The sequence below is a fragment of the Condylura cristata genome, unplaced genomic scaffold (genome assembly GCF_000260355.1).
Source record: "Condylura cristata isolate star-nosed mole 26May11 unplaced genomic scaffold, ConCri1.0 scaffold00037, whole genome shotgun sequence".
Classification (NCBI taxonomy): domain Eukaryota; kingdom Metazoa; phylum Chordata; class Mammalia; order Eulipotyphla; family Talpidae; genus Condylura; species Condylura cristata.
Genome location: NW_004567138.1, coordinates 3,906,653 through 3,929,644, shown reverse-complemented (window position 1 = coordinate 3,929,644; position 22,992 = coordinate 3,906,653). Strand labels below are relative to the sequence as shown.

The window sequence follows — 22,992 nt, the reverse complement described above, 5'->3', positions numbered from 1 at the left end:
CTTTTTTAAAAGAATTATTTATTTATGCACACAAGAGCTGGGGAACAGGCCAGAGGCTCAGGGGCAGTGAGAGGCTTCAGCAGAGACAGAGTGGGGAGCAGAGCAGGCAGATCGACAAAGTACACTGCTGAGGGGAGCAGCAGGCAAGACAGGAGATATCTGCTGTGCCATGTGGGTCAGCTCCCTGGCTGGGGATTGAACTTGGGCTGCATTGTCTGCAAATAGCTTCATAATGCTGCTCTTTAACTCCTTGCACCACCAGGGAGGGAGATGGGCCATTTCTGATAAAACATTATTTGGGATTTTTTCTGCAAGTAGCATATCTCTTTTCAGGTGTCTTTCAGTCTTTCCTCCTTGAAGCTCTTTAAATATCTGCCTTACTGTTTACTTTTTCTAGGTTCTGATCCTGTTCCCATGCTCTCAGCATCCCCTTCTATTTTCTTCATCATGAAAATTATTGTTAGAAAGAAATCCAATAGCCTTTTCTTCAAGTAATTAAATATATAGTTCATTTAGCAGGCAGTTCTTTCTATAAGTCACAGAATTCCTGTAATTGGTTTTAACAGGGATATCAAGAGATGTGACATGTTTCATTCATCGACCCTGTGCTTTCATCTGCTTCCATGTCTCTCTGGTGGTTGCTCATCTAACAAAGTATAAAATACATATCCTGTCGTGATTTAACTTCTAACAAGATGTAAAGTCTATATTCTGTTGTGACTAAACTTTGTTTAAACTCAGGATCCCACCAGCTGGAATGGAGACCCACATACCAGTTCTGTTCCTTGATTTGAATGGTAAGCAGATCCCGTACACCCCACGGGCCTCACATTTAATTATGACTTGTAATCTATGCAGCCCCACTTTATTTTGACCCTTTAATCACTTTCCTCATCTTTCATACACCATGTCAAGGTGACAGCTTAAGTCCAGATATGTATAGCCATGACATGTAGAATCACTAGGGGGGGAGATGTGGATATTTTAAAAAAGAGAACCCATGGGAGATTGAGAACTACATGCAAAAATATGAAAACAAGTATTGCTCTGAAATGTTAACAGACATCGAAATGACATGAGAAAGTAATTGTCCTCAGAGATTTGGAATGTTTTTGCTTTTCAAGGATCTAGCTAGGAAGCTGTATTTCTAATGAGGGTCCTTTGCTTTCCCACCCTCCATAGTTTGGGTGCCAGAAGATGGTAAAACCGAGACCCTGTTAAGGGCTGCCCTTTCCCATCACAGTCAGACCCAGCCTGCTTTTGTATGTGTTCTAGCAGCAAAATCCATTTTCCAAATGAAGCCTTTGATAGAACCCCTTATATAGATCACAAAGCAGAGTTGCTGAGTGTGGAGAAAGTCAGGATCTGGCACGCCCTTCTTCAGGGCCCTCCAGCCCTCAAAATCGAGTCCGCAATCCCTTTCTGGAGGGAAGACAGCACTGGATGGATAGAAGGCACAGGGAGGTTACATCTGTCACTTCATATCAAGATTCCTTTTTTTAAAGATTTTATTTACTTATTTTTGCATAGAAGAACTGGGGTATGGGCCAGAGATGGGAGCTGAAAGAATTCACCAGAGACAGAGTGGGGAGCAGAACAGGTGGATCTACTGAAATACACTGCTGAATGGAGCAGTGGGTAAGACAGGACAGGTCTGCTGCACCGTGTGGGTCGTCAGCTCCTTGGCTGGCGATCCAACTCAGGCTTTGACAGTGATAGTGTTGAGGCTTAACCACTAAGCCTCCAGGGAGGCACGAAGAATCTTTTTTAAGTCTTGAAGTCGGCTGCATGCCTCATGACGTAGTGAGTCCCCGCTTTTGGAGGTATACAAGGAAAGGCTGGGTGACTACTTAAAAGAGATTTGTGAAAGGTGAATCCCACTTTGGGTAGGATAGGAAAGCTGATCTTCAGATTTCACCCTAAGTTGCTAACTACTCAAATCGCTAATGTTAAGTTTTTTAAGTAGGACAAACCGAACACTAGTTTACAGATGCTGTTGACTTCAGAAAGCATCAGACTTCTAAGGTGTGTTTCTGTGGTGGAAACATTTCCTCCTAGGACTACCTGTAGACTGTTCAGTCCATTTTACCTGAAACTCACAAAGGCACCCTCTTGCCTCCCATCATTATTTCTGGAAAGAATAAAAGTGAATGAGGGGCCCTCCCTGGTGGCACAGCGGGTTAAAGCACAGCACTGAGAAGCTGAAGCCACTTCTGCATGAGTTCAATTCCCGCCTGCCCCGGAGGTGACCACATGGCGTGGCAGACCTCTCCTGACCCGCCCGCTGCTCCCCTCAGCAGTGTACTTCGTAGATCTGCCTGTTCTGCTCCCCACTCTGTCTCTGGTGAAGCCTCTCGCCACCCCTGAGCCTCTGGCCTGTACCCCAGTTCTGTATGAACAAATGAATAAATTAAAATATATATTAAAAAAAAAAAGTGAATGAGGATTGGAGTCTCCCTGTCAACTGCAAGCGAAAAGCAAAAAACAAAACGCTGTTCCCTGTAAACTTCATCTGTTCAAAGCATGTGTTAAATTTTTCTGAGCTTGCTTAAAAACTGACTTTTCCCCTTTTTGTTTCTGTGCCCTGGACTCGAGTAGCGGATGACCTCAGTGCTAATGAGCAGCTCGTGGGCCCCCACGCGTCAGGTGTGAACTCCATCCTGCCCAAGGAGCATGGCAGCCAGTTCTTCTACCTGCCCATTATAAAGCACAGTGACGAGGAGGTCAGTGACGCTAAGTTACTCCTCGGGGCTGCAGACTAGTGTGTGTGCCCAGCACCAATCTACTTGCTGAACTGTAGCGGTCCACTTGGGGGAAGAGGGCGGAGGGGTTTAAAAAGTAGGGTGTGTGTTGTCTTTCAAAAAAGACAAAGACAAACACGTGTGAGCCGGTAGAATTGCATTTCTTTTCTTTCATGGATGCGGAATGACTTCACCTGATGCACCTGTTGCTCTCTCCATCCTCCCCTTACCCCCAGGTCTCTGCCACCGCCTCTTGGGACTCCTCGGTGCATGATTCTGTTCACTTGAATAGAGTGACCCCCCAGAATGAAAGGATTTACCTGATAGTGAAGACCACGGTCCAGCTCAGCCACCCGGCCGCTATGGAGTTAGTATTACGAAAGCGGATTGCAGCCAATATTTACAACAAACAGGTAGTAACAGGGCCCGGTTCTACCACTGAATATTGCTCGCAGGGGTTTTCCTTCCTACACAGGGTAGCGTGTTCTGGTGTTGAGACAGTGGGTGTGCAGATGTCCCACAGTTCCGATCTCGTTCTTGGTTGTCCACAACGCTGGGCTCTGAGCACGGAGCGGTGAATGCCATCCACCTAGGGCCTTTTCCCATGACCTTATTGAGACCCATTCTCCAAGGGGGTGATGGAACTATATGACTTGTCCTTCACTGTTTGGAAAAGATTAAATGTCACTTCCAAGGGGTTAGTGACAAAATCACAGCAAAAGGCAGGCCCCAGGTAAAACCCTATTCTGTGACTTCACCAGATTTCATCCATCTCAATAGTACTGTTGCAAAACTGACCCTTTTTAGTTCGTTTCTGATAGTGTCAGGAGAGACTGAGAGAACCCTGGTGAGGTGGAAGGAACGCAGCAATGGGAGAGAGACACAGCCACAGACTCCCCGAGAGGGCTCCGAAGTCTGTAACTAGCCCAGAGTAACGACTGGAGATTCTTCCCCCTCCAGATTGGAGTCAGGGATTTTTAGTTCAGCTTTTCTGTCTACTGGGTGCTGTGTATCAGAACCGTGAGCAATGCTTTCACAGTTTGTGCGACATTGAACAACTTCCATGCCTCACAGAGCTTCATTTGGTTTTTCTTTCCTTCCAGAGTTTCACCCAGAGCTTGAAAAGGAGAATATCGTTGAAAAATATATTTTATTCCTGTGGTGTCACCTATGAAATAGTATCCAATATACCAAAGGTAAAATATATATATATATAATTGTTTTGCTTAAAAATATTAAAATACAGTGCCCTCCCTGGTGGCGCAGCAGGTTAAAGCACAGGACTAAGAAGCTTAAGCCACTTCTGCATGAGTTCGATTCCCGCCTGCCCCGGAGGTGACCACATGGCGGGCAGACATCTCCTGATCCGCCCGCTGCTCCCCTCAGCAGTGAACTTCGTTGATCTGCCTGTTCTGCCCCCTACTCTGTCTCTGGTGAATCCTCTCACCCTCTGCATCTCTGGCCTGTACCCCAGTTCTATATAATAAATAAATAAAATATTTAAAAAATATATTAAAATACAAATAATGGACAATGGGTTCATTCTCCAAACTTTGAAATAATTTTTCACTACATTTTTTATAATTTTCTTCTTACTGAGGTCGTGTTGGTTGACGTTGTTGTTTGTATCGGGTGTATAAGATCCCGATTCCTGTACGGTAACAGCAGTCCCCTCCACCAAGCGCCCATAGTCCGTTGTTTTACCATGAGTTGGATGGAAATGTTACTTGAAGAAAAGTACTGGCATGTGCTTGCCTCAGCAGCATAGACTCAACTGAGAACAACACAGATAAGTTTCGTTTGGCCTCTGCACAATTTGGGAAACAGTTAATATATATTTTTTTAGGCATTGTCATGAGGTCTGTATAGAAAATGTCTGTAGTTTTTGAGTGTCGGTGTGTTGATGCTGATAATTTTTTTTTTTTTTTTGAGAGTGGGAAAGGAAAATACCTCTCCCTGAGACTATTCTTACTCTTTAAAAAAAAAAATGTGTTTATTTATGCATATAAGAACTGTAACATAGGCCAGAGGTGTGGAGGGTGTGGGGGGAAGGTGAGAGGATTCACCAGAGAGAGTGGGGAGCAGAACAGGCAATCCACTGAAATACACTGCTGAGGGGAGCAGTGGGGGAAACAGGAGAGGTCTGCTGCACCACGTGGGTCAGCTCCTGTCTGGGGATGGAACTCGTGCTGCAGTGGCTGCTGATTGCCTCATTGTGCTGTGCTTTAACCCACTGGGCCTCCAGGGAGGGCCCTATTACTCTATTTAATAAATTATATTAAAGAATTTTGTTAAACTTTAAAAAAAAGAAAAGTAAAGTAGTGGCTTTGCCTCCTCGTCACTATAGGCAACAGAGGAGATTGAGGACAGGGAGACGCTGGCTCTTATGGCGGCGAGAAGTGAAAACGAAGGCACGTCAGATGGGGAGACCTACATCGAGAAGTACACCCGCGGCGTGCTGCAGGTGGAGAACATTCTGAGCCTTGAGCGCCTCAGGCAGGTAAGTAAAGGCAGATCTGGGCGAGCACTGCTCGGCCTTTACCCCACATAGACAAAGCTGAATGTATTTCCAGCCCCCGTGTATTAAGTCTCTCAGAGAAGGAACACTTGGGCAGCAGCTCCTAGACAAAGTAGTTACATGGAGCAGTTAGTGCCAAAAGCTTAAGTGACTTCATTTTATTGAATAATTGAATACCTCCTACTTCCCACAAAAACATTGTGTTTTCATTTAACTTTCATTTGTTTTCATTTAACTTTCAAGGTGAGCCTATGAGGTAAATGAGAGCATTGTAAATGAGGACGTTGGAGCTCACAGAAATTAGCTCTCTGCAGGTGGTTCTGTTACAGGGCACCCCAGTGTGAACTGGGCTGCCTGTGGGTCCTCACCCGCACACTTAAAATTCAGCTGTACTGCAGACACACACAAAAGGGTCGATAATAGGTTTATTTACAAAAGAGGAAAAGAAAAGGAACAACCCAGGGAAAGAGAGAGGGGTACAAAGTAACTGGAATATCTTACTGGCTCCCAGCTTGGAGCTCTGATAACTAACTGAAAGCCCCTAATCATGCAGACCTGATATCCCTTGCGCAAGGAGAGAGTGCTATAGCAAATGGCTCCCTATTTATCCCCCAGAGTCCCAGAATGCCTGCTTAGCTCCGCCCTTGGGTCCTCGCAGTTCTCTCCCTGGTACTGCTGGGAGTTGTAGTTTCCAATCACTGGAGTAGGGGGTAGAGGTAGAGTCCAGAGAGCTGGAGTAGGGGGTGGAGTCCACAAGACTCTGCAGAGTTCCTTTAGGACATCCTTCCCCTTAACAGTTACACAGGTGGGAAGCAGTTTTGAAGTCAGGTGGAAACCCATGTTTAACTACATACTGTTGCTGTCCCCCAAGTTATGAAACAAGGGAAACAAGGTTAACTTCTGCAGCAGCAACAGTACATTCAGGGTAGTAGAGCTCTAAAACAGACGATGTCATTCCAGAAAGGAAGTGGTTGAAGTTGTGGAAAGTAAGTTGTTGGGGTTTTTTTTTGTGTGTGTGTGTGTTTTTTTTTTTTTAAAGATTTAGTTATTTATGCATACAGAGCTGGGGTACAGGCCAGAGGTTTCAGGGGCTGTGAGAGGATTCACTAGAGACAGAGTGGGGAGCAGAATGGGCTGACTGACGAAGTACACTGCTGAGGGGAGCAGCGGGCAGTTCAGGAGAGGTCTGCTGAGCCATGTGGGTCACCTCCAGGGCTGGGATCGAACTCATGCAGAAGTGGCTTTAGCTTCTTAGTGCTGTGCTTTAACCTGCTATGCCCCTAGGAGGGCTGGGAAAGTAAGTTTTAAGAGGACTCAGACAGGCGTCTGTCAGAAAATTTTCTTTGATGGATGTTCCATCTAAATTGCTGTATTGAGTAAAATACAAACAGCATAAAATTCACTGGTTTTGAGATATAGAGTTAGAGGTATTTCTTCTACATTCTCTTTGCCCATTTTATAAAAAGTCCACAATATAAGTGTGCTGTTCAAACCCCTATTGATGAAGAATGTTTTTGATCAATCAAGTAAGTGAAAAGTAAGTACAAGAAGACTCCAGTTTTATAAATATGTATATGTGGGGAGAGGGGTTTGAGTAATCTTTATTTCTAGATCTTCATTTTCCACTCTAAACATATAATTTTTGTCACCTTAGGAAAACAGACAATAAACGTTGTTTTCACATTTCTAGGCTGTTACAGTCAAAGAAGCACTTTCCGCCAAAGCCCGGCACCTGAGACGGAGCCTCAGCACACCGAACGTTCATAACGTGAGCTGCCCGGTGGCGGGGGTCGGGGTGGGGGTGCTGCTGCTGTACCTCAGGGTTTGTAGTGTGGCATGAGGAGGCCCACGGCTGGGATTTACAGGTGGCCCCAAGCTTACCTGTCCTGTGCCAGGAAGCTCAGTGGGCCCCTGGTTCTGTATAAGATGGCAGAATGTCCGGTGGGATTCTAGGAACTGCTCATGAAGTTCTCTTCTGAAATGAAGTTTCTTGAGATCTAAGTTGAAAGTAGTTGGTTTAAGGATGGTGGAGGCAGTTTAAAGTCCTGGCTGCCAGAACGCCTCACTGCTGTTCTTCTATCTGGTTTTTTACCCCCTCTCCACTGCCCTCATGGGTTTGCCTATACCACCCATCAGTGCACTGGGGTGCCAGGGACCCCACACAGATGCTCCCTCAGGCCCCGGGCTTTGCTTTGATCATTATGATTTTCTTCTTTGATCAGTTCATTGAGAAAATCCTCTCGGTCTAGAAAATTCCCTTCTAAATGAGAGGGATACTCTCATGGGGAGAAAGACAGGTTCTACCTGGACCAGCTGCCTCTTTCCAAAAGCATTGAAGTCAGTCGTCCAAGGAAAAGCACACTATTATTTGCCTTCCTACTACATAAAATTTCATGGAAATGTGGTTAACATTTCTAGAACTTGCCTTACAATAGATCACAAAGCTAATAGCTAATTACAATGTATGGACTATTTTAACCCTGATCCCAACAAAATTATCTTATTATCATAAGATAATTTCTTCTGGCCACAATACAATTATTAGAATGAGACTTGTACAAGTTTAAATTGATAAAAGTCTTCTAATTAGATACCAAATAAGAGCTCATAATGAAAGTTAATAAAGAATAATTAAAATGATACTGTAACCCCTATGGGATGCACTTAAACTGGTGCTTACAGTGAAACTTAGTCCTAAGTTCTTTATTCCTTTTTTTTTCCTCAGCAGAATACTACACAGTATAGAAAATGAAAGGGGACGGTCATACAGGCTTCAGCTATCTCTATCTGACAGTATAATTATATAGACATATTTATTATGCATGTATATAACATTTAAGTGTTTAAAATCACTCATCTCTTACAGGTCTCTTCTAGTCGAGCAGACCTTTCTGGCTTTGATGAAGATGATAAGGTGAGTGGCTGTGGGCCTGGCTGGCTTATTAATAATCCAAATCTGGAAAAGGAGGGAATCTTGGTGTTTTTTGTTTGATTGACTTTTTTTTAACATATTAATAGTTTATTTTTACGTCATTCATTTTGTGTCTTTTTCCATCTCGGTTATAATCCCCATGGGCTTCCATCACCAAATCAGTCATGTGCCATCACCATAGTCCAGTGCACTTCCCACCCCGCACCATTTTTGATCCCATTCCCTGCTCTACTCCCATAAAATGTCTCTGGTATACAGTTGTTCATTATTATTATAATTCCCCTTCCCTCTCCAGTCCTTTATGCTCCTGCTATGAGTGAAGCCACCTGGATTTTTCCTTTTCTTTCTGGCTTATTTCACTGATCATGATCCCTTCCAGTTCCATCCAGTTGGTGCAAAAGGCATGGGTTTATCTTTTTGATTGCTGAGTAATATTCCATGTGTATATGTACCAGTCATGTACTTTTAATCCAGTCATCTACTTTTGGGTATTTGGGTTGTTTTCATGTCTTTCCTATTGTAAATAAAGTAGCAATAAATGTGACGGTGCAGGTTTCTTTTTGAATTAGTGTTTATCTTGGTGTTTTTTAATCTCTGGATTTCATTTTTACCCATTAACATTAGAGGCATCTCAAACCTCTGCTTCATTTCCCACTTGAGAGGGACCTCATTTCCTGTCACCACATTTTTATCTTCTAGGGTTGGCTAGAGAACCGGCTGGACATGTCTGACTACAGCTGCAGCTACCAAGACGTAGCCTGTTATGGAACTTTACCCAGGGATTCACCTCGAAGGAGTAAAGAAGGGAGTGGTGAGATTGCTTTCCTGTGCTTTTTTTCTTTATAATTTCTTAGGAAAAGCGTGGGGTGATGGGCAGAGGAAAGCTTTTATAGATGGCATTTAATAAATAGGAGATGAAATACAGTTTGCCTCGATGATTCCCAAATCATCTTCTTGAAAGGACCTATCAAGTTCACGTATTTTATTTCCTTTTGCTTTGTACCCATTATATTATCCAGAAAAAACAACTTCTTATGTTACAGCTTAAAAATTTCAAATCATTTTGTCTGAGTTTGAACTCAGTTTTGAGACACACCAAATCTTACTAGATTATGGGTTGACTTCATTCTTTAACCAAAAGAATAAGCATCTCTGCTGTGTTTTTATACCATGTTAAAGGACTTTTTTAGGAGGGAGTTTATTGATGCCTAAAACCATTTCAAATATAATACCAAAAAATAAGTTTGAGGGCCCTCTCTGGTGGCACAGGGGTTAAAGACAGCACTATCGAGCTATCCCATCCATTGCAGTATGAGTTCAGTCCCCGGCCAAGGTCAGTCCCCAGCCAGCCAGAAAGCTGACCCACATGGTGCAGCAGACCTGTCTGGCTCACTGCCCCGCTCAGCGGTGTATGTCAGTACATTTTCCTGTTCTGCTCCCACTCTGTCTATGGTCAATTTTTTCACCTCCACCACTGCACTGGCCTACACCCTAGATCTTCTATGCATAAATAAATAAATCTTTAAAAAGAAGTAAGTTGGATCGGTGACTGCATTATTATCTAAACAGATCCCTGAAGGGAACAAATTTTTTGAATGTGGCAAATTGATTGACTATGTTGGTCACCTCTGTTACCTCACACCTTATGTTCCACCTCGTAAGGGCTGTTCCTCTAGTGAATTGGAAAGAAAATGCAGGAGGAAAGAGGTTAAAATGAGTAAAACCATATAAGCCAAGGCAGCTTGAGGGAAAAGGTGCCTGCAAGAAAGTGTATCCCATTCATTCATGGCTTCTACCTAGTTATATGGCATGAAAGATGAAAAAAAGCTTAATGCTGGGCCCTCCCTGGTGGCGCAGCGGGTTAAAGCACAGCACTGAGAAGCTAAAGCCACTTCTGCGTGAGTTCAATTCCCGCCTGCCCAAGAGGTGACCACATGGCGTGGCAGACCTCTCCTGACCCTCCCGCTGCTCCCCTCAGCAGTGTACTTCATCGATCTGCCTGTTCTGCTCCCCACTGTCTCTGGTGAAGCCTCTCGCCACCCCTGAGCCTCTGGCCCGTACCCCAGTTCTGTATGCACAAATAAATAAATCTTTAAGGAAAAAAAAAAAAGCTTAATGCTGAAGATCTCAAAGCTGAGCTGTAGCAGTGAATACCAAAAGTGAGATGTTGGGCTCCCTCTGATGACGCAGAAGGTTAAAGCACAGCACTATGAAGCAATCTGCAGCCCATGCTGCACGAGTTTGATTCCCGGCCAGGGACCTGACCCACATGGCATGGCAGACCTCTCCTGACCCACCCACTGCTCCCCTCAGCAGTGTACTTCATCAATCTACCTGTTCTGCTCCCCACTCTTTCTCGGAGGAATCCTCTCACCCACCACATCTCTGGCCTTTTCCCCAGTTCTGTAGCATAAATAAATAAATCCTTAAAAAAAAAGAGATGTTAAATAAAAATATACCCAACACCTATACAGATTAATGAAGCTTCTTGAGAGCTCAGAGAAATGAAAACTCAGCATGAGTTGAATTTGGTCCAGCGAAATGAGTCTATGCACTCAAACTGGATCTTGAAAAGGGTGGGAAACTTAGTGTCTGGTTGTTTTGATGCCGTCAGCTCTTTCCACTGTAGCTGCGTCTCTGTCCCTGCCTACCTCTGTGTTAGTGTAGAGCCAGTCTAGGCTTTGCCCGCTAACCCAGCATCCTTTGTCTTCCTCAGGTTGCACATCCGAGAACCCTCATGCCTTAACAGTCAGCCCTTTTAAAGCATTCTCTCCTCAGCCGCCAAAGTTTTTCAAACCCTTAATGCCTGTAAAAGAAGAACATAAGAAAAGAACAGCTCTGGAAGCAAGGCCCTTGCTAAGCCAGGAGGTAAGTGCTGCATTGTCTGACTAGATACAGCAGAGGGAAGGGTGTTGCCTGGGGACAGTGACGATGTGCGTTAGCAAGGAGGACCCTGCATGCCGACATGTGTGGGTTCCCGCTCCCTGGATCCTGTCCTGGCTCCTTCTTTCTCAAGCACAATGTCTCATGATCGGAATTTTTGTCATTGCTGTTTTCTCTGTGTGTATGGCTTTCTAAGTACTTTTTTAGCTTTCAAATAAGACAGATGCTCCGGAAGTGTTTTAAAAATATTAAAGGCTTTTTGTTTGTTTGTTTGTTTGTTTGTTTGATAAAACCAATGAGCCTTTTGCTGTGGTGTCCGTCGAGTCTTGTCAGATTTCGTCAGTCCTGTAACTCCACCCGCGAGATAGGTTGCCGCACTCCTCCCGTGTGATGAAAGTGTTCGCGTTGCCTCTCTAACTTGCACGTACTTAACATGTATCCCGGCGGCCGTCGTCCCCTGTGTGTGATGCACCTGTGTGTCTTAACCTTTGCAGAGCATGCCTCCACCTCAGGCACGTAACCCTGGCTGCACTGTGCCCTCAGGAAGCAATGGCAGCTGCATGCCCGTAGAACACAGTAGCAAACGTGAGAAGAAGATTGTAAGTTCTGGATCCATTTCTGTCATATTGCCTGGTGGTGGGTGAAAGGCCCTTTCAACAATCATCCAAATGCGTTAGAAGAAACTAAGTTCTATGAGTCTTGGCCTTTTTTTAACAACAGAGTGACCAGTGATAATGACATTTGCATGAAGGTGGCCATGCTGTGTCATTTCTCCAGTGTGTTCATTCTGTTTTATTTTCATTTATTTGATTGTATTTCTTTATACAGCTTGCTCAGAAAAGGGGGGGAGGCACCTTTAATGTTTCAGGTCTTTAGAAAAAGTGTAACAAAGATATCACTTTAACTAATAATGAATCTTTCCACTGTGTGTCTGTGCATATTGCCCAGATTCTGAGGTTAATCTTCCTAGAAGAATTGCACTTACTTGGAGTAAGTAATCACGCATTAGCTGTGGCTTTGTTTGAAAGCTTTTTTTCATGTTGCCTGATGCTGTTGCCAGGGTTAGTCTGTAACTTGGAACCGCACGACCCCCTTGATCCTTCTGATCTCTGTGTCCCTCACAGGTGGCCATTTTGCTGGCAAAATCGATTCCCACTCCCTTAGTCCAGTCTTGCGTTAGGTATGGCTTATCTATAATAATACCACAGATAGGTTGAAACTGTAAAACCTCATTCCCCACTGCTCAGTTTTCAAATTATAAATTTGAGAAATACTGCCTCCCCGGTTCCCTGCAGGTTAAGTCTCAGCGCTATCACTATCGAGGCCTATGTTCAATCCCTGGCCAGGGAGCTGACCCACCTATGGTACAGTAGACCTCACCTGTCTGGCCCGCTGCTCCCCCTTAATTATTATTCAGCAAATCTGTAATAATCTGTTCTTCCCTGTCTCTTGAGAATCCTCTCCCCACCACCAGCATCTCGGACCTATACGTCAGTTCTTCTACACACACAGACATACACATACAAATAATATAAAGTTGAGAAATATTTTCTAAAATGCTACCTACCTGGGCCCTCCCTGGTGGTGCAATCGGTTGGAGCATAGCATTGGGAAACTGGCCATGGCTGCTTCAGCCCAAGTTCAATCCCCGGCACCAGAGGTGACCCATATGGTGTGGCAGGTACTGTCTCTCCCACTGCTCCCCTGAGCTCCCCACTCTTGTCTCTGGTGAAGTCTCTCACCACCCCTACACCTCTGGCCTGTACCCCAGTTCTGTATGGCACTTTAGAGTATAAATGATAACTTGATATTCTGTAAAAAAAAAAAAAAAAAAAAAACACCTGTATGTTCTCAGGTCTAGAAGGATTTTTTTTTTTTTCTTTTTAATGTCTCAGCTTTCACTCTCCTGTGGCTTCCTAGGCAAGTAATACAGTTTGGAGAAAGGGGGCAGCTTGTGCCTACGTCTGCATGCAGTCTGCTGTGGGGACAGAGTGTGGGGCATTCCTTTCCCCACTACTCCATGTCACTTCCGTTCCAAAAGCTTATGAGTGTGAGAGCTCTAATAATTCTAGAATATGCTGCTAATACCCACTGTATGCAACTAACTAGAACTTAATTCGAATATGCAGTTGAGAACTCACACATGCCTGGAGTACTGTTGATCTTTTGAGTTGTTCCAAAAAATATTCATTAATCAGTATATCCATAGTCTATGACATAACCCCAAAAGACAGATAGATGTGTTTATACTGTATAGAAGGGGATGTACAATATGATCTCTTCCTCACAAAGAAGACAGAAATAATGATTCCTTGAAAATCAAATGGAACATTCCCTTAAAACCTGCATCATCTTTTTGGGTGAGATGTGGTAAGATACCACAAAATACATACATAGGAGGAAGAAGAACTCTTGTGAATGAGAACATTCTTCTTAGAGTTCCTGTTTTAACACTTCTGCCTGCATACGTAATGACAGCCAGTTCACTCTTCACTGTAAATTTAGGAGAAGCTTCCTCTTCAACGCTGTAAGGAATGTCCAACTTCTGCATGGGGCCGGCCCCTGGCTGTGGCCACATGTGGAAGCTGCACTTTGGAAACCTCCTTTCTTGCTCAAAGCATGCTTTGCCAAGGGCTTCCAGTGACTGGCAGAAAAGGACAGCAGACACCTGCTGGCCATTGTGCCCCCATAACCAGTTCCCATGCCACAGACTGGAAGCGATGCAGTGGGTGCTGTAGGTCTTAAGAAATGACCTTCTCATTCCTCCTGATCACCCGGGAAGGCAGGCACCATTTCCCCCACCATTCTGTCCCTCTCCCCACTTCGCCTCTGTGTTCTGCCCGTCCCATCTCCAAAGCCCCATCTTAATGGCTGTTGCGAGAGGCGTGCAAAAAGACACCCTCGTACGCTGTGTCTTGGGGAGCTGGCTGTGAGGGACTTCTCTACCGTTCAGTTAGCACATCCTGCAACGTGAACTACAAAGTCAAATGCCACATTTGTCACCCCTTCAAATGCTCCGGCTCTCTGGCTGGTTGGAGGTGTGAGCTAATTGGTGCCATGGCAGTTGCCTCCATGATGGATGGCACTGCAGTTAAACCCATGTTATCAGTGCCTTCCGGTGGAACACGCCATCAGTGATGACCCACCTGGTGCTGCCCCCAGGTAGTTTCACAGTGCAGAGAGATCTCCTTGTGGTTCTTTCCTTTCCTTTTAAAAGTTTTTTTTTTTTTAAGATTTAATTATTTATGCATACAGAACTGCGGAACAAGCCAGAGGTACAGGGGAGGTAAGAGGCTTCACCAGAGACAGAGCGGAAGCAGGACAGGCAGCTGGACGAAGTACACTACTGAGGGGAGCAGTGAGTGGGTCAGGAGAGGTCTGCTGCACCATGTGGGTCACCTCCAGGGCCGGGGATCGAACCCACACTGAAGCAGTTGTGGCCAGCTTACAGTGGCTGCGTCCCAACCTATTGCACCACCAGGGAGGGTCCTTAACAATTTTTTTCAAGTGAAAGTCATCTCAAGACTTTTAACTAGCAGAGGGTAGGTGAGAAACAGGTTTTTGGCCCAGGAAATCTCAAGGAGCATTTAGGTTCTGTGCTCAGACACAGCATGACGTCCACTAGGTTGGTTTTGATGGTACCAGTTTTCTTGCTGGAATCTTACTTGAGAGATCTGCCTCTGCTCTCTCACAAATCTGGCTACTGAGCAATGCCCATCGCTCAAGCTATTGAACTCTTGAGCTTGTCTCACTCAGATGGCAGCCTTCTCAGGATGTTGTATAGATCTTAAGGGCATTACTTGCTTGACCTGAGGTTCCAGCTTCTCTGGGAGAAGCTTTAATTCTATTTCTTGTCTGATAAATGGATATAACCCACTTTTTTCCTTTGTCCTTAATCCACTTTCTTTCCTTTTCCACTCTTGAGCAACCAGAGGGGGAATCAGCAGTTCATCCTGATCAAAGGAGTTGGGAATCATTTCTGAGAAGCAATCCCCAGACATTGTTCCTTTAATTTTTTTAATCTAATTTCGATAGAGTAACTTGTAATTTCACATAAATACAGTAAACAGGACCTCCCTAGTGGTGCACGGGTTAAAGTCTCAGCACTGTCAATCTATTGTCAGCCACCAAGGCCTGAGTTCTATCCCCAGCCAGGGAGCTGACCCACATGGCCCAGCAGACTCCCTTCTCATCCGCTGCTCCCCTCAGCAGTGTGTGTCTCAGTCAGTCTTCCTGTTCGGCTCCCCACTCTGTCTCTGATGAGTCCTGTCACCCCTGCACCTCCGGCTTACACCTCAGTTTTTGTATGAATAAATAAATAAAACAAGTCTTTCTTAAAATACAGTAAACATAGCTGGCTTAATTCTTACAGTAGTATCTTGTGGTCTGATCAACTTGGAGAGACATACAAGTGGACTCTATGTCTTGTGTGAATGAGATAAGGACAACAATATGCCTTTGAAGTCTGTCTTAAATCATGAAGCAAAGAGAGGGATGAACAGAAAGTCATCTTTCCCTCTTCTAAGTCTTATGTGGACGACATATGGTTTATTTTCTCTTATTTTACAGAGAACAAACACAGTCTTTTTGACTGACTTGCCCGAGCTGTCAGAGTTGATGAGAGGACAGAGCGCAGGCCCCTCCCTCAGCAGCACTGGGCTGCCGCAGGACTCCAGGTGGCCTCAGGCAGTGCCTTTCCGTAAAGCAAAGGCTGCCTGCCCCTTAGTACCATGGACAGAAGTACTGGAGGCCTCCATTGGAGACCTCTTGGTCCATTACTTGGGAGTGAAAATGATTTAACCAAGTAAAACTCCTTGCAGAGAGTAACTGCCTTAGTGTGGATTTTGACCAAGGTGTTTTGCTATAGGTAACTACCAACTGCATAAAAGAAATCACAAAAGTCAGATGATGAAGACTAGCTACTTTTTGATAGGGCTTTCATTTCTTTCTTTCTTTCTTTTGTCTTTAAAACAATAGGAAGGTGCTTAGTCTCCCCTAAGAAAAATAATACCTGTAAGAAAAAGTTGTCTAAAGCAAATTCCCTTAACATACAGTTTATGCCCCTAAAGTCCTCTCCTGAAGGCTGAATAACTTGATAAACTTTCAGTCTCCATTTAAGTTTTGAGGCATGCTTAATCTCTGTTCAGTTTTATTTTTTCAGGAATTAGTTTTCCCCAATCCTCTAGACTCTCTCTTTGGGTCCTTACCCCATTGCCAACTCCACCCACACCCAAGTGTATAGCGGTGCATTGATTTCTACTTAAACTTAACCTCTTGGGGTTTTACTAGATATTCATTTCTAAGCTTATTCTAAGTCCTTTAGGAATAGTGGTTTGCTTGTTTTTTTTTTTTTTTTACTCTTTTGAATTTGATGGATATACATCCATTTCAAAATCAAACTCATGAGTGAATATTTCAGTCACCAAAATTGCATTTTAAAATGACCGGTCTTCCCTCGGTCTTCAGAGAAAATAACTTTGCACATAAATAAGGGTCCCAAGGTACTAATTCTCATTTTCAGATTTGGTTTTCCTTGACACTTTTTTAAATTAAATCAAGTACCACCTAAGTAATATGTGCAGGGTTATTTTAAGAACAAAACAAAGTCATAACCCCGTGAGGGCAGGGACCATGCCTCATTTTGCTCAACATTGGGAATCCCAAGTTCTTAGGACAACGGCTAGCACAGAGTCTGTGTTAGAAGACTCTTTGTTGAATGAAAATCACATGTTAAAAGAGTATTTGTAATATCTGTCAGATGTTTATGAGGTTGATAAGAAATCACCAGACAGTACTATATTTTTATTTGAACATAAAATTCCCATGATTTACATTGTTTTCCACCAAAAATAAAGTAGTCATTCATTTGGAGAGAGATTAGGAAATTGATGACCCCCACTTTTGCTTTTTCTTTCAACATTTATAAATAGAATTCTGAAGCTGTTTGACAGTGGGGATTTTCATTTAAATCTCACTGTATTCTTGTAGTTTTACATGTATAACTTCAGGTTCTCATCACAGGAATCTGTTGAAGACAAATAAGTAATTTATCCCAAAGCAAAGAGTTAGGCATTGGCAGAAAAGAAGCCATCCCAAGTCACCAGTAGGGGAGAAATGCCATTTCTAGACCTCAGAGATGCTAGGACCATTTCAAGAATGGTCACTTCCAAGCAGTTCTTGGTACCCTTCACTTATTTTCCCCACTAGTCAACAAACATAGGTATTTACCATCATGCAATACAAGTAGTGCCATTTTCATGGACTGGTTTTTGGGTACTTGTAAAGTTGAGATGGAAATACTTCCCCTGAAGTACTCATACATTTGAATTCAGTTTGACTTGGCACTGAATTTTTTTTTTTTTTAAATAAACTCATCACCTACCTTTCTTACTTTCTCACAAAATACTCTGTCCTTGTTCTCAAAAACCCTGGAAAGTGATCGTTTCAGATTGATTGATTATTACTTTACAGCCTGACAGCATTTAGTGTAACATGAGAATGGGTGTTGAAATTGTGTTTCTTAGCCTTCTGCTCTTGAGAGTAAGATCTTTGTTTTACTGTCCTTCCTGCTAATAAAATCCAGGCACTTTCACAAATTACCTTAATTATCTGCATTTGCCTTCCCAAGGTGGGGATTAAGAACAAATGAAGGAACAGCTCTTTCCTGTGCATTTAATTAGACAAGAGAAAACGGCAACTGAAAACTAACCAGGACTAGCCAATTAAAAGTCATTTTAATTTCCCTTCTATCCTTCCGTTTAACCCAGGGAAGGAAAGGTTTCTGATTAGCCTTGAGTGAGCGCAGGAGAAATAAATCTTTATTGGGTGCCAGTGGGTTTCCGTACATTCACAGATCTCTGAGAAAAATGTACCTGTGTCCCCAACACCTGACAAGCTTTAACTCAGAAAAGTAAAACCACGAAACAAGTGAATGCCTGTCATAGGTAAAATATTAAAATCCGTCTTGGCACTCATTTCAAGGAGCTCACAGTGACTTTTGCTTCATTTCTCTAGGACTCTGAGGAAGAGGAAAGTGAGCTGGAGGCTCTTAACAGGAAGCTGATAAGCTCACAGCCTTACGTCCCTGTGGAGTTCGCCGACTTCAGTGTTTACAATGCCAGCTTGGAGAACAGGGAGTGGTTTTCTTCGAAAGTAGATTTGACAAACTCAAGGGTCTTGGAGAAAGAAGTGTCCCGTAGCCCCACCACCAGCAGTATTACCAGTGGCTACTTTTCCCACAGTGCCTCCAGTGCCACCCTGTCTGACATGGTGGTCCCTTCCAGTGACAGCTCAGACCAGCTGGCCAACCAGGTGAAGGATGCCGACTCCAGCGAGCATTCTGGACCCTCTCTCTCAAGCAGAGAGCCGACGGAACTAGACAGAGGCCTGGTAAAGGAGAAGATACTTACGGTGCCACTCAAGGAAAACAGTGCCTTAGCCAAAGGGAGCCCACCACCCCAAAGCATCCCTGGAAAAAACTCCCAGGCTCTCTGTAGGCCTGGCTCGCTTTCAGAACAAGATGCCTGCCCCAGCAAGAATGGTCAACGGGCCAGGGAATTCTGCCCCAGGGAGGTGACTGTAGAACACACCACAAACATCCTGGAGGACCATTCTTTCACAGAGTTTATGGGTGTGTCGGATGGGAAAGATTTTGACGGTTTGACAGATTCTTCTGCTGGAGAGCATTCGAGTAGGAGGAATCTACCAAATAAAATGGACAGTCAGAGTGTCTCAGATGAGCCCCGAGACCCAAGCCAGCAGCACTCCTCGACGCAGGATGACCAGGTAGTCCATGCAAGAGGCAGTGCTTTGGGGTCTGGGTACGTGTGAGCACATCCAGCTGTAGACCTAACCCCAAGGCCCTTCCTTGAGCAGTTGCAGTTTGGAAGTTACCCAAATTGGCTTACTATAATGTTTGATTTTCATATTGGGACAACATGCAATGTTATGGTCCTAAAAAAATAGTGATACATATATATATATACACACATATATAAAATAAGATGATCCACTGCTAAGCAATCCACTCCTGAATTACCACTGTTTCTTCCTGTTCAGGGTCACTGTTTTAACCCCGCACCCTAAAGACAGCTGTATATAGGGGACTGTGGCACCCCAGAGCCTAACAAAACAAAAACTGACAGAACTAGAACAGGACTTGATAAAGGATAAGATAATCTTATCTTGGTGCTAATCTGTCTTCATTTTGCTGAGGAAGTTATTCCAGTTTGGTGACATTTTCAGCCCTGCCTTCCATACAAGCTCTTAAAATGTTAGTGTGTGGTTATTTATATGACAAAATCAAACTATAAAATCCTAAACAGTGACCTCTTAGAGAAAGAAAAACTTTTTTTCCCTAGCATAAGAGTAACAAGTTATTGTGGTTCTTGCAGACTAAACCTTCATCGGTTTAAGTCTTCAACTTCCTTTACACTCATCCCCAAGCAGAATCTGTTTTGTGGGCTGACATCAGCTTTTTAGTCCCCCCAAGAAGGACTTGCCAAGAAGCCCAGGGGTTCATTCTTCACCCTGGAACACAACTTTTCAAACCTCAAAGTGCAGTAAACTCACAGGGAGGTACTGGGAGAGGGGACCTCTTAAAAATGGGAATTCCTAGAAGTCTTGCCTCCTCCCCCAACTAAGAAGACTTCAGTTTGGGAGGAGTAAGGCGAAGATAAGGTTTTCACAAACGCTTCCAGCAGAAAGGTTGGGCGCCTGAAGGCTGAACCTTCCAGTTGCACAACCCACAGGGAGAGAAGAGCAACAGCCTCTTATTGCCGACATTGTTTAGAGCAGGACAGAAAAGAACTGTAGCTTTTTTTTGCTTTGGAAAATTTCCAGATCTTGGTTGAAAAGTGAAACTTACAAAAATAGATGTTGTATTGAGGAAGGGTGAAATGACAGTTATTTTTTTTCTTTTTTTAATTGCTTGAATAGTTTTGTTATATTGGTTTTATAGATTTATTTATGTATGCAGAACTGATTGTACAGGCCAGAGGTACAGGTGGGGGCAGTGAGAGGATTCACCAGAGACAGAGTGGGGAGCAGAACAGGCAGATCCACTGAAACACACTGCTAAGGGATGCAGCGAGGAGAGAGGAGAACTCTGCCATGCCATGTGGGTCTCCTCCCTGGCCGGGGATCGAACATGTGCTGCAGTGGCTATATATAGCTTCGTAGAGCTGAGACTTAACCCCTTGAGCCACCAGGGAAGGCCCATATTGGTTTTAATATGTTGTTGTGAAGGTGTTAAAATTGCAGGACTTTTGAGTACTAAAATTGGACATTTGTTCTCATGCTGTAGGCCTTTCTTTTTTGACTTTACCTGTTGTCATTACTTTCCCTACACATTTCATCTTGGGGCTGGGTTTCTTCCTTACAGTGTGTAAATTCTAGTTCTGGATTCCAAAATAAGCCAGGTCCCCTGGGGCCCATTCTGAGGAGCTCTTTGCCTGGGTGGGCAGGGGAGGCTGAGGTGGGCCCTGTGGGTAGGGAGGGGAGGCTGAGACAGGAACCTGACTCTCTGGCTTCTGCATTTCAGGGGAGCGCAGCTGCTCGGTGAGCCGCAGCAACACGCAGCCGGCTTCTGCGTCCCCGGTCACCTTGCAAAAGCACCAGCTCCATCTTTGAAACATGCTGCGGCCGGCCGACCGACCTCAGGTCTCCGAGGAGAAGCCGTGGGCCACCAAGGCCACCTCCTTCCCCTCCCTTGGGGACAAGCGGCACTTTGTTACTCGGGTGAATCGGCAGCCTCTGCTTTTCCCAAAAAGTCAGGGAACCGAAACTCCTGGATGAATTAAGTGGCAGTATTTTCGTTTGCACTTAACTACACAACCTGCTGTGTAGAAACCTCCACAAATTCAAACAGACTTTATTCTTGTACAGTTTTAATCAGTTCCTACTGTAGAATCTGGAGTCGCTGTTCTAATTTGTTGGGGTTTTTTTTTTTATAAATAATATATATTATGTAAATGAAATGTGTATCTAACGTATGTCTGTTTGGAGACACGCAAGACTGCACACAAAAATGCAGATAAAAATGGTTTGTAGAAAATCATAAGGTACTGGACTTTGTTACAAAGCAACTTGGACGGTCTCTTATACAGATAAAAAAAAGATACTTTGACTAAGAATGAGGTTGCAAATCCCTCTTTGCAAAAAAGGTTACAGAATGCTGTTCTTTATAACCAAAGAACTTCCGTAAGACTGAACGTTTTTGCTGTCCACTCTTGTGTGTGTGTGTGTGCGTGTGTGTGTGTGTGTGTGAGAGAGAGAGAGAGAGAGAGTTTGGTGCCATGCTTCCTGGGCTGCCAGGCCTCATGCTGCCGTCTGTCCCGTTTCATAAGCACACTGAAAATAAATCTCACAGCTGTATTTTCTCGTCTTCCTCCTGGCCTGCGGACGCACATTGTAACCATTGACAATAGCCTGGTGGCTAATGCCCCGCACAGCCCACCCTGGGTTCAGCCCAGCCTGGCAGGTGGAATGGAGTGAGCAGTATTACTGTAAGAAAACCAGAAGCTACCAGGGGTTGGGGCTAGGGGGAGAGGGTGTTGGTTTTTGTCTCTTTGTGGTTTGGTTTGGGATTGGTAGGTTTTGTAGTGATGTGGTTTTGCTGTGTTATTTTACTTAATTCTGGAAAATCTCAGAAGAGGTGGAACAAGCGATAAAGTTCAAGGACACTCGCTTCACTGCGTCTGCAGGAGATGACTGCTTACAGAGGACTCTGAGTCCATGTCTTCGTTCGCGACATCCTCCATCTGACAGAAATGTGGAAGGGTGATGTGTGGGGAAATTTTTGCAAAAGGACTTTATGTCTGTGCTGTGTAGATGCCTGTACAATTGGTGTGGATGTACAGCAATACATGTGATTGTGAGGGAGAGAGAATGTCCTTGATCTTTGAACATTTTAGCACCAGTAAATCAGTAAGATATCGGAGACTTTAATGAAAAGCTGCTGTTCATGATTTGTGTGTATAGTGAGCTGACTGTAGTATTTTACTATTGTCTGTTTAAGAAAAAAGAAAAACTGTAATTTATATCCCCCTTCAACTTTATTATATTTAATTGGTACAGAATTGTGTGTGTGTGTGTATGTTTTAGAATACAAACTGTCTTATTCGGATTTTAAAATAGCAGTTGTCTGTCTTTAATAACCGCCATGAGTTTTGGATCTAGTTCCGTATTTGTTTTGTTTTGTTTTTTGTTTTTCCTTTTAAAGATTTATTTACTTATATATACAGAACTGGGGCACAGGCCTGAGGTGTGGTAGGTGAGAGGATTCACCAGAGTCAGAGCGGTGAACGGAACAGGCAGATTGACTGAAATACACTGCTGTCAGGAGAGGTCTGCCATGCCATGTGGGTCAGCTCCCTGGCCAGGGATCGAATTCATGCTGCAGTGGCTTCGGAGAGCTTCGTAATGCGGTGCTTTAACCCGCTGCACCACCAGGGAGACCCTAATTGTGTATTTGTATGTGGGTCTGCCACGTCACATTTAACAGTAGTAGAACTGCCAACACTCATCAAGATGTTAATCCCACAGCTGTTTGACATGGGAAACTGAGGGAGAGGCCTTTGTTGGGAAGGAGAGGGAGGATGGCACGTCTTAATCTCCCCCACGCTGCACTTTCCCATCTCTGTGTTTTGTCTGGCGATGCATCATAGTGGGGCAGGCCTCTTGGTACCAGCAAAGGCCAGTGGGCTGTGCAGAAGCTACACCTCAGACTCACCAACCTTAGTGGGGGCTGGGAGGCCTGGGGGCAGGCAGGCGAGGAGGCGGTAATATGCACACACCGATCAGGACACTATTCCTTTGAACAAGTAGCTGTGTCCTGCCACCCGTGAAGCAGTGGCTACAGATTATCTCGCTCTCACATTAAAGGTTTCTCAAAAAAGGCAGGGTACAGAACCTTTTCT

The 22,992-nt window shown here is 44.2% G+C and overlaps 1 protein-coding gene across 1 annotated transcript in view; it reads left to right on the top strand.

The window, feature by feature from the left end:
- Positions 1–22,192, top strand: part of KIF13A (kinesin family member 13A) — a 196,887-nt gene extending 174,695 nt beyond the window's left edge. The window contains exons 27-38 of the mRNA XM_012732923.1: positions 742–797; positions 2,599–2,723; positions 2,978–3,154; positions 3,845–3,937; positions 5,089–5,241; positions 6,950–7,027; positions 8,126–8,173; positions 8,891–9,002; positions 10,908–11,059; positions 11,569–11,673; positions 18,089–18,859; positions 20,616–22,192. Coding sequence (XP_012588377.1) covers positions 742–797; positions 2,599–2,723; positions 2,978–3,154; positions 3,845–3,937; positions 5,089–5,241; positions 6,950–7,027; positions 8,126–8,173; positions 8,891–9,002; positions 10,908–11,059; positions 11,569–11,673; positions 18,089–18,859; positions 20,616–20,636 — 1,891 coding nt within the window. The 3' untranslated portion in view covers positions 20,637–22,192. The remainder of the gene's footprint in view (positions 1–741; positions 798–2,598; positions 2,724–2,977; positions 3,155–3,844; positions 3,938–5,088; positions 5,242–6,949; positions 7,028–8,125; positions 8,174–8,890; positions 9,003–10,907; positions 11,060–11,568; positions 11,674–18,088; positions 18,860–20,615) is intronic.
- Positions 22,193–22,992: the final 800 nt, after the last annotated feature.